Source organism: Oncorhynchus kisutch, linkage group LG22, assembly GCF_002021735.2.
Source record: "Oncorhynchus kisutch isolate 150728-3 linkage group LG22, Okis_V2, whole genome shotgun sequence".
NCBI classification, from domain to species: domain Eukaryota; kingdom Metazoa; phylum Chordata; class Actinopteri; order Salmoniformes; family Salmonidae; genus Oncorhynchus; species Oncorhynchus kisutch.
Window position 1 is genome coordinate 45,570,606 of NC_034195.2, and position 12,019 is coordinate 45,582,624.

At 42.2% G+C, this 12,019-nt stretch overlaps 1 protein-coding gene across 1 annotated transcript in view; it reads left to right on the plus strand.

The window, feature by feature from the left end:
- The first annotated feature begins 4,302 nt into the window (after nucleotides 1-4,302).
- Nucleotides 4,303-12,019, plus strand: part of kitlga (kit ligand a) — a 34,110-nt gene continuing 26,393 nt past the window's right edge. Inside the window, exon 1 of the mRNA XM_020457035.2 lies at nucleotides 4,303-4,575. Within this exon, the coding sequence (XP_020312624.1) occupies nucleotides 4,561-4,575 (15 nt within the window). The 5' untranslated portion in view covers nucleotides 4,303-4,560. The remainder of the gene's footprint in view (nucleotides 4,576-12,019) is intronic.

The following is a 12,019-nucleotide window of genomic DNA, read 5'->3' on the forward strand; positions in this document are numbered from 1 at the left end:
AATCTCCTCCACTTGATGGGGTGGATTTCATTAGAAAAGATGCAATATGCAGTTGCTACAATCATTGTTTTACTTATAAATGAATTATATATACTAATTGATTCTTGAAGAATATAACTTAGAAATGTCTCATGAGTTTAGTTAAACTGTCAAACACCATCAAAACCCCAAATATTTGCTTGTTTTACTCCAGTGCTTGTAATTATTCTAAATATAAACAAACATTGTAGAGCCTCAAAACATTGTTAAAATTATAATTATTATATTTTGCATGGTCAGTCCTTGCATCTATAGCTGTCTTTGAATTTGAGAGTGGTTACATTTCTCCAGGCCCATCCCTCAGTGTTTTACCAAAACATTTACATGTTAGTCATTTAGCATACGCTCTTATCCAGAGCGACTTACAGTTATGTCTTAAGATCGCTAGATGGGACGGTCACATATCTCAGCCATTGTAAGTATATTTCTCCTCAGTAAAGTAGCTATCAGCCAAGTCAGTGCCAGTAGTGGGGGGAAAGTCAAGGGCGAGTTTATTTGGATAGTCCATCTGTAGATTCTCTACAGACTGTGGGATTGTTTAAGATACTCTTTGAAGAGGTAGGTTTTGAGATGTTTTCGAGAGATGGTAAGGGAATCTGCTGTCCTATCTTCAGGGGGAATCTGGTTCCACTATTGGGGTGCCAGGACAGAGAAGAGCTTTGGCTGGGCTGAGCTGAGCGGGAGCTGCCGTAGGCCAAGAGACCAGAGGTGGCCGAACGGAGTACTCTGGTTTGGTTGTAGAGTTTGAGCGTAACCTGAAAGGTAGAGATGGGCATTTCCTACTTCTGCTCCGTAGGCAAGTACCATGGTCTTGTAGTGGATGTGAACTTTGACTGGAAGCCAGTGGAGTGTGCAGAGGAGTGGGGTGAAATAGGTGAACTTGGAAAGATTGAACACCAGGCGGGCTGCAGGGGTTTGATGGCACAAGCAGGGAGCCCAGCCAACAGCAGGTTGCAGTAGTCTAGACGGCAATGACAAGTGCCTGGATTAGGAGCTGTGCCACTTGCTTTGTGAGGTAGGGCGTACTTTGTGTATGTTGTTGAGCATGAACCTGCAGGGACAAGTCAGTGCTTTGATGTTTGCAGAGAACGACAGGGTGTTGTCCAGGGTCACGCCAGGGATCTTTGCACTCTGGGCGTTATCAATCTAGATGGAAAGGTCTTGGAGCGGGTAAGCCTTTCCCGGTAGGAAGAGCAGCTCCGTCTTGTCGAGGTTGATCGTGTTGTGGTGGCCGACATCCAAGCTGAGATATCTTCCAGGAACGCAGATATGCGTGCCGCCACCTGGGTGTCAGAAGAGGGGTAGGATAAAAGTAGTTGAGTGTCATCCACATAGAAATGATAGGAGAGACCATGTGAGGATATGACAGAGCTGCGTGACTTGGTGTATAGAGAGAAGAGGAGAGGGCCTAGAACCGAGCCCTGGGGGACACCAGTAGTGAGAGAATGTGGTCCTGACACAGATCCTCTCCACGTCACCTGGTAGGAGTGGCCTGCCAGATAGGATGCAATCCAAGAGTATGCAGAGCCTGAGACACCCAGCCCTGAGAGGATGGAAAGGAGGATCTGATTGTTCACGGTGTCGAAGGCAGCAGATAGAGAGAGTCAGCTTTGGCAGTGCAAAGAACCTCCGTGACACAGAGAAGAGCAGTCTCGGTTGAGTGACCCGTCTTGAAGCCTGACTGGTTAGGGTCAAGACGATAGTTCTGAAAGAGATAGCGAAAGAGTTGGTCAGAGAAAGCACACTCAATTGTTTTGGAAAGAAAAGAAAGAAGGGATACCGGACTGTCGTTTTTGACATCAGAGGGGTCAGGTGTTAGTTTCTTGAGGAGGGGAGCGACTCTGTCCATTTTGAAGTAAGAGAGAACACTACCAGTGGTCAGGGATGAGTTGATGAGGGAAGTGAGGAATGGGAGAAGGTCTCTAGAGATGGTCTGGAGAAGGGAGGAGGGGATAGGGTCAAGCGGGCAGGTTGTCGAGCGGCTGGACATCCCTAGTGGCAGGATTTAATCTAGAGAGATAAGCGAGAAAGAGGCCAAGACGTAGGGTAGTTCTGTGGGAGTGGGACCATTGTACTCAATGGGCTGAGTGAATGAGGAGAGGATGACGTCAACCTTATTTTCAAAGTGGTTGACAAAGTCATCCACAGAGAGGGTTAGAGGCAGAATATTGAAAATTAAAGTGATAGAAAGTGGCTTTAGCAGTGCGTACAGAGGCAGAAAAAGGTAGAGATGAGGGAGAGAAAGGATGATAGGTCCTCCTGAATTTTTCCTCCATTTTCTCACAGCTACCTGCAGCCCATTTCTGTAAGCTCGCAATGAGTCATTCCGCCACAAAGCAGTCGGGGCAGGCCGGTAGGAAAGGGGACAGTGAGAATCATAGGATGTGGAAAGGTAGGAAAGTAGGGTCAAAGAGGCAGAATCAGGAGACAGGAGGAAGAAGGATTTAGCAGAAGGAAGAGATGATAGAATAGAAGAGGAGAAAGTAATGGGAGAGAGAGAAAGCGAAGATTGTGACGGCACATGACCATCTGGGTAGGGGTTGAGTGGTTAGAGTTGGAGGAGACAGAAAAGGAAACAAAGTAGTGATCAGAGACCTGAAGGAAGGTTGCAGTGAGATTAGTAGGTGAACAGTCTCTAGTAAAGATGTCAAGCATATTGCCTGTCTTGTAAGTGTTTGGTGACTGGGAAAGGGTGAGGTCAAAAGAGGAAAGGAGTGGAAAGAAAGAAAGAAAGACGTGGAAGACAACAATGTTAAGCTTGAGTGGACAAGTGAAAGTAACAGTATGGAATTCAAATGAGGAAATGGACAAGTGATTGAGGGAGAAAAGAGAAAATCTCCAGTTAGGAGAAATTAGTATCCCTGTGCCGCCAATGCGACAACCAGATGCTCCCAGACTATGAGAGAACACATAGTCAGATGAAGAGAGAGCAGCTGGAGTGTCAGTGTTCTTTGGGATTATCCATGTCTCGGTCAGCACCAGAACAAAGGCGTCTATTTGTTGTGGTTTCAACTAAGGATTACCTCTTTAACTCATCGTTACATTTGATGTGAATCAGGTGTGCAGCGCTCAGGTGAAAACAAAAATGTGCACCCCTTTATTTCTTAATTGTAATTCAGGATTAACAAACACTGCTCCATGCAATTACCTTACATTCTGCAGTTCTTTGGCACCTCTATAAACGTGTGTTATATGCAGCTGGTCTACATTCTCATCCAATGAAAGACCCCGAGCAACAATTAACATCAGTTGGGAGTATTTAAATCGGCAGCTAAATTGCTGACATTTGGTTGAATGGAACTAGTCGGAGCGAACACGAAGCGCTGCTTAGTGGAAACCAATCATCTGTTCTATATCTATGGCGGCAATCCCACTTCTGACACTAGTGCAGCAAATTTGGGAGGAAAAGCCCGACCAGCACTCAGACCTGGGTTGCTGTGACTACCAGTCCAACAGTTTAGCCATTGCTCCAAGTGATCTGAACCTCTCAGAGGTCACAAGGTGTAGTAAAGTCGCTACAATATTGACAAAGCTTTCTAAAGGATATTGTTGCAATAAAACAGTTATGATTATATAAATCGTATGGTGCCAATAAGTGAACTGTGCTGGGTGCCACATATAACCTACTGAAGTTTTTAAAGAAATGTGTATTGTTTTTCAAATGAACATTTTCTAAACTGAATGATTTTTTTGTTTGTTCATGTGAGCCCTAAGATTACTTTGCCAAGGTGAGTAATATGAGAAAAACATATATATTATACAACTTTTGATATGGTCATACTTATAAATTGTGATCGGTCAGAACCGCCTACTCACCGGCTATATGACCATGACTTGCTCAACCACTGCATTTCCTATAGACTTTTATTGTACATTTGGACCAGTTTGACTTTACGACTTTAACTCCTCTACAATAAATCGATATGCTTCCATGCCTGACGCTCAAAGTCATCTCGAATGTCGGTCTGTCAAGTTCCAACGATAAATGACATAGCGATGTGCCAACGGGGCAGTCTAACATGAGGCGTGGACAGGTATTTTCAGACAAATTGAAGTTATCATAATAAGGCTACTGTAGGTATATGTTACATATAGTAATATTGGTTTCATTCACAACGTAAAGCGGAGTTTATCTCAATATTTTCATCGGAGCTGTCGATGAGGACTGTATGATGGACGTTGGAGCTCAGCAGACTGACCGGAACGGTTCTTGTGGGCGGTACTTGAAGCAACTATAAAAATGGGTTTCCCTGTAAAAAAAAAAAAAAACAGCTCACTATGATCTCGCAGTACCCGTTAATGCGCTCCCTATGATGTGTATATTTGGATACCATACCTATCATCAACAAAGCTCATTGCAGCAGTTTTATAAGGTTTAAGATTATTTTCCCTGCTTGGATACCAGGCTACTGACTAGGGCATTGGATATGTGCACACGGGATGATGAAAACCCCTTTCCTCCCCGCAGAAGTAAGATAAAATAGGGTTTCACTTACATTGGATTTACTCCTCTCATTCCATATGAAGAAGCCAAAAGTAAGTTATCATCGGAATTGCATATTTTCTTACTCACTTTCTTGTTATAGGCTGTCTATTATTTGCATGTCTTTCTTGGATAAACGCCTATTACGCCTGGCGCGGTGTGCGTATTCCAGTGGCAAATCAGAATAAAACGAATGGTGTGAATTTGCTTATTTCTGTCCGCAGATTTTTTGAAAAGTATGCATACATGAGGAAAGTCATTCACGACTTACATTATCCCTCTTTTAATGCCAAACACCATGATTGATGTCTAACCGTAGGGTACATTGCATTCAATATCATTGACATGATGCCGGAGCACTATCCTTTACCGCTCAGCTTCTTTGGAAACGCTTGTCAAGTTACGCACCTTCATCACCATTTTCCAATACGGTCAAACAGAATATGCCAACCACCGGGAATTGTGTGTGGGTGTCATCCTATGTTTTCTGACATACTGTATCATAATTATTAAGACACGATGGACATTTTGTGGCTGTTCTATTTGCCCATGTTGACTAATGACAGTACGTCCCAATTATGTCCAATAATACAAAATATTTTCGCGCCTAATCGTTTTCTTTTCGTCATGAAAAGTGCTTTGACATGGTTGTTCATTAAATCATAAACAGTGATAAACATAGGATGCTGTTAGTACATGTATTTTGATGTGTATGCCTATTGGTATACGGGGATTTGGATACTGAAAAATGAAAGGGGAATAGGTTTTGGAAACAAATTATGGGGAAAATCTTAAAGCTTCAGTAGTACACAGCATCTTAAGATGTAATTTTGAATAGCATGTTAAGTTCGTTTATTTGTGTATGTAGGCTAGGTCGATGTATAACATGTGTAATGTGCAATTTATGTATTAAACTGAGTGTGCAATGTACATGTGTATATTTTGTATACAGCAGTACTGTGTGTCTAAGACACTTCCCCTTGGGGACATTAAAGTTGATCCTATCCCATCATATCTTATCCCATCCTATCTTATATTATCCCATCTTATATTATCTTATCCTATCTTATCTTATCCTATCCTATTTTCCTTTTATTCAGACTTTCGGATATCAGCTTAACTGAAATCAGGTGTTTCTCACTTTTTAAATTTTTATTTTTAATTGAACCTTTATTTAACTCGGCAAGTCAGTTATGAACAAATTCGTCCCAATCACGGCCTGATGTGATACAACCAATTATTTGAACCATGGACTGTAGTGGCACCTCTTGCACTGAGAATGCAGTGCCATAGACCACTGCGCAACTCGGGAGCCCCATAGCCTACACCAGTGGAGGCTCCTCAGAGAAGGAAGGGGAGGCCCATCCCCCTCAGTTCATTTCCTTTCTTTTTTTATTGTGAAACACTGAAAAAGTTATAATATTTAGATAAAACTATACTAAATATATTCACGTCACCAAATAATTGATTAAAAGACAATGTTTTGCAATGAAGATCTACAGTAGCCTCAACAGCACTCTGTAAGGTAGCACCATGGTGTAGCCGGAGGACAGCTAGTTTCCATCCTCCTCTGGGTACATTGACTTCAAAACCTAGGAGGCTCATGGTTCTTACCCCCTTCCATAGACTTACACAGTTATTATGACAACTTACAGAGGTCGTCCTCCTACCTTTAGAGCTCTTGCAGCATGAACTGACATGTTGTCCACCCAATCAAAGGATCAGATAATTAATTTAGTACTGAAAGCCTAAACTACAGCTAGCTAGCACTGCAGTGCATACAATGTGGTGAGTAGTTGACTGAAAGAGAGAGAAAGACAATAGTTGAACAGTTTCGCGCAAATTAATTTCTAAAAAAATGAAGGAGAACCAAGAGAGAGATAGAGTGCTGGCTATATTTTGTAGTATTTTTTAAAAATTTTCACTTACTTAGCTAGTGAATGCAGCTAGCTAGTTTAGCCTACTCAAACCCCCGGCTCAAACAGAAAGGGATGCTATGTTAGCTAGCTGGCTATGGCTATCCAACACTGGAACTCTTCCATGTCAAGGTAAGCTTTTGGTTTTATTAATTTATTTCCACCAGGGCCCACCCATGTAACTGCTAAACTACTTGCTCTAACTGTACACTGTACTGGATGATTGTAGTTGGTTTACTAACCCGTTAGTTCTAGTAGCTATGTTGACTTTGACATTATTATGGTGACACCGTAGGCTGTAGGCTGTGTGTAGCGGTTAACGGTTATGATATGAAGGTTTGGCTTGGAACCTTTTTTTCGCCTGGTCACAGACAGCTGATGTGTTTTGTACTGAAGTCCACAAGCACAGGGAAAAGATGAGAGGAAGAGAGCACTTAGATGCGAGAAGGAACAACTGGCAGCTTCATTAAACAGTACATTAAATAGAAACTGAAGATCTCGTACAATGCTGTGTACTACTCCCTTCACAGAACAGCGCAAACTGGATCTAACCAGAACGTCAACAGTGAAGAGGCGACTCCGGGATGCTGGTCTTCTAGGCTGAGTTGCAAAGAAAAAGCCATATCTCAGACTGGCCAATAAAAATAAAGTATTAAGATGGGCAAAAGAACACAAACACTGGACAGAGGAACTCTGTCGAGAAGGCCAGCATTCCAGAGTCGCCTCTTCACTGTTGACGTTGAGACTGGTGTTTTGCGGATACTATTTAATGAAGCTGCCAGTTGAGGACTTGTGAGACGTCTGTTTCTCAAACTAGACACTCTAATGTACTTGACCTCTTGCTCAGTTGTGCACCTGGGGCCTACCACTCCTCTTTTTATTCTGGTTAGGTCCAGTTTGCGCTGTTCTGTGAAAGGAGTAGTACACAGCATTGTACGAGATCTTCAGTTCCTTGGCAATTTCTCGCTTGGAATAGCCTTCATTTCTCAGAACAAGAATAGACTGATGAGTTTCAGAAGAAAGTTCTTTGTTTTGAGCCTGTAATCAAACCCACAAATGCTGATGCTCCAGATACTCAACTAATCTAAAGAAGACCAGTTTTATTGCTTTTTGAATCAGGAAAACAGTTTTCAGCTGTGCTAACATAATTGCAAAAGGGGTTTCTAATGATCAACTAGCCTATTAAAATGATAAACTTGGATTAGCTAACGCAACGTGCCATTGGAACACAGGAGTGATGGTTGCTGATAATGGATTTCTGTAAGCCTATGTAGATAATCCATAAAAAATCTGCCATTTCACACTACAATAGTCATTTACAACATTAACAATGTCTACACTGTATTTCTGATCAATTTGATGTTATTTTAATGGGGAAAAAATGTGCTTTTCTTTCAAAAAAAAACAAGGACATTTCTAAGTGACCCTAAACTTTTGAATGGTAGTGCATGTGTATATGTATGCATGTTTATATGTATGTATGTATGCATATATATATAAATATATATATTTACCCCAAAAATATATGGGTGATTGGAAATGATGCAGACAATTACATTGATGGAAACTACAATCTGTCTGCAATATTAAAGCCGATCCACCCCGTCACCTTGATTACTCAAATTTCTCTCGACTTTACACCTACGTTGTAAACTTTCATTCATAGAAAGCAACCTTGTGATTGGTATAGGAAAATTTGAGTATCATGTAGTGGCTTAAACCTATTGATGTTACATTGAACTGGGTGAATGGAATATGAATGACTGTGAAGAAAAAAGAAATAAGGCCATGCTCATAAAATAAATAATTATCCTCCCTCATCTTAAACGGCACCAATCGCCACTGGTCTACAATGTGGACTTAGTGTGGACTTAACTGTAGCCTAATCTTTCTTTGAGCCAGTACAACTTTTCCCTAACCCAGTTAGTATAATTGAAGTTCTTACATATAGACAAGCCTACCTGTTTCTGCACATAGAAAATTCTGCTCAGCAACTGATAAATACATTCTGCATACTATCTGTGAAAATGTGCACCCTTTGGTATGCCTGTGATATACAGCATACAGTACCCAGTGTTTCTCAATAACTTACATGGTTAAATTAAATCATTAAATAAATCCTGGGAATATATTGTAACAAAACTTTAATGACTACAGTGAGTCACTCATAGTTTTGGCAGATGTATGGTACCTGACAGAAAACAGGAACCATTCCACTCTTTCATTGCCTTCTTCCTTGTTTTTTATCACGTCAACTAATAATCACTTGTTAATAAGATGCAGGATTTGTGCAATGTGCATATTATTCTGTTTGGCTGTCAAGAAAAGAATGTGGTGTGAGGTAAGGTGCATAAATTTGAGCGTTTCCCATGAAAAAAAGCACCATTGACATTCGACAGACACTGTAAATGCTACACATACATCCTAGGTTGTTTTTATGTGTGCTATGAAACCTCCTCAAAGGTCCCCAATGCCTCAGCAGTCAAGGTTTCCCAGACCACAAAAAAGGCTGGGTATATCAGTTTACTTTCTTTCGTGCTCCTAACCCCCAGATCCATACCCATTCTCCCAGCTTACACGCTTCCTTAGAAGTTGGTGCCCTGGGGGCCTGTGGAGACACTGGGGGTGCATAGAGAGGTCACATGCTGACAGTCCGTTCACATCTCTGCTTTACGATGCGCCCTCTGAAGAGAGCCGGGTGGGCACATTCAGGAAGAGTTAGTAGTCCAGCGAGAGAGTTAACGAGGCAATGAATTGAGTGAGATATGTCAAAAGTAGTGCACTGTTAAAGGGAGCAGGGTGCCATTTTGGACGAAGTCAACATCCCCTGAGCTCTAGACGCCACATGCCTGAGAATGCTAGTCAAATAGGTTAGACTGGATGATCTGTAAGCAGCTCAGGTATGCTAATTCAACCTGTGGCCCTGCTGAGACTAATAGCATTATTGTCATGACTTTTGACCATACTTTAAACCTATATAGACTGGTGTTAGAGAGGCTTATTGTGCTAAAGTAACTCTTCGACCAGACTTGAAGTACGTGTGAAGCACCGGCACTAAGTTAAATATGAGTTGTTTCTTAAGGCAAAACAAAAACTTGACTGACCAAGCAACAGGTTTGTAGGAGCCTGTAATGCCCTGCCAAAGCCAGGGGGACAGCCTCTAAGAATCTCCTATTGTGTTAGTGTTACATCAGAGGAGGCTGGTGGGAGGAGCTATAGAAGGACAGGCTCATTGTAAATACTGGAATGGAATTAATGAAACAGTATGGAACAGATGAAACATATGGAAACCACGTTTGACTCACATGTTCCATTTATTATATTCCAGCCATTACAATGAGCCCGTCCACCTATAGCTCCTCTCACCACCGTCCTCAGTGCTATACATAGGTCCTACCTGTGTAGAATACAGTAGGTTTGCTTGGTTTAGTTATTTTTTACATCCTCTTACCAGTAGCGCTCTGATCACTGTGAACTTATTTTGGCGTTGTTTATAGCACTAAGTCCATACTCAGACAACCTCGTTGGCTGTTGGCAGTAATGCAGTAGCTCAGACTAAAGGCTAAAGCGCTTATCAGAGTCCAAAATTGGTAAGCATCCACACAGCAGTGTTCTAGAATATTGGACCATTGGCTTTCATACTTTAAGAATTTGCAGCACAACTCAAGCAATTTCTCCAACTGTCACCACATTCAAATGAATGGAGCGGCATTGGTTGGTGCGCGGTTGGGGTGTACGGTGGTCTCAGAGCTGTGTATCGCGGCTCCACGACTTTGAACTCTGAATTATGCGTAATATTGTACCATGAGAGTAGCATGGTTATCAAAGTTTTTATGAACTTCCTGATAGTAGTTTGTTTATTGCTGCAGCTGCAGATATCTTACGCAAGGGTTACCTAAGAGCAATACAGTAGTGCTCTGCCTCATTGAGTTTTGCGTTTGTCCAATATATTTGAGATCCATATCTCTTACAATCTTTTAGCACTGGGTTGGGCTGCCTCTGTTTTCAGGAAGGAAAAACAACATTGTCAGTCACAGCAAAAAGTCTTGTTATGAGGAATGCCAAGGATTACCAACAATGACGAGACGGCCTTTAGGGAGGAGGTGAGGGCCCTCGGAGTGTGGTGTCAGGAAAATAACCTCACACGCAACGTCAACAAATCAAAGGAGATGATTGTGGACTTCAGGAAACAGCAGAGGGAGCACCCCCCTATCCACATCGACGGGACAGTAGTGGAGAAAGTTTTAAGTTCCTCGGCGTACACATCCCGGACAAACTGAAATGGTCCACCCACACAGACAGCGTGGTGAAGAAGGTGCAACAGCGCCTCTTCAACCTCAGGAGGCTGAAGAAATTTGGCTTGTCACCAAAAACACTCACAAAATTTTACAGATGCACAATCGAGAGCATCCTGTCAGGCTGTATCACCACCTGGTATGGCAACTGCTCCATCCACAACCCGCAAGTCTCTCCAGAGGGTAGTGTGGTCTGCACAACGCATCACAGGGAGCAAACTACCTGCCCTCCAGGACACCTACACCACCCGATGTCACAGGAAGGCCAAAACAATCATCAAGGACAGCAACCACCCTAGCCACTGCCTGTTCACCCCGCTATCATCCAGAAGGCGAGGTCAGTACATTTGCATCAAAGCTGGGACCGAGAGACTGAAAAATAGCTTCTATCTCAGGCCATCAGACTATTAAACAGCCACCACTAACATTGAGTGGCTGCTGTCAACATACGAACTCAAATCTCTAGCCACTTTAATAATTAAAAATTGGATGTAATAAATGTATCACTAGTCACTTTAAACAGTGCCACTTTATATAATGTTTACATACCCTACATTACTCATCTCATATGTATATACTGTACTCTATACCATCTACTGCATCGTGCCTATGCCGTTCAGCCATCGCTCATCCATATGAATATGTACATATTCTTATTCCTTCCTTTACACTTGTGTGTATAAGGTAGCTGTTGTGAAATTGTTAGATTACATGATAGATATTATTGCATTGTCGGAACTAGAAGCACAAGCATTTTGCTACACTCACATTAACATCTGCTAACCATGTGTATGTGACCAATAAAATTTGATTTGATTTGAGCACACGGCCTGTCTGTATGCAGGATGCACTGCAGTCTAGGGCAAGTATGGGTAACTGCAGCCCAATATGGCAACAGGAGTATGTCTGAGTGGGTGTGTCAAAAGCTGTGGGTGTATGGAAACAAATCAGCTAATTGGGCAAGACTGTTTTGGCTGATTGGGCTGCAGGACAAGTCAATAAGCCGGCGACTATTATTTTATTTCAAGCATGATAGCAGCCTAAACATGAAATAACTAATATTGGTAACCATCTAGATGTCACCTTGATGCATACAATACATACAGTCTACTACTCAATGAGGAGGGCATGAAAGGCAACAACACTGGGACACAGTCCACTTCGCTCTAGCTTGCCAAGCACCCCACTGGGCACGGACATCAATTCCACATTGGTTCAATGTAATTTCATTGAAATGACGTGGAAACAACATTGATACAACCAGTGTGTGCCCGGTGGGACTACTG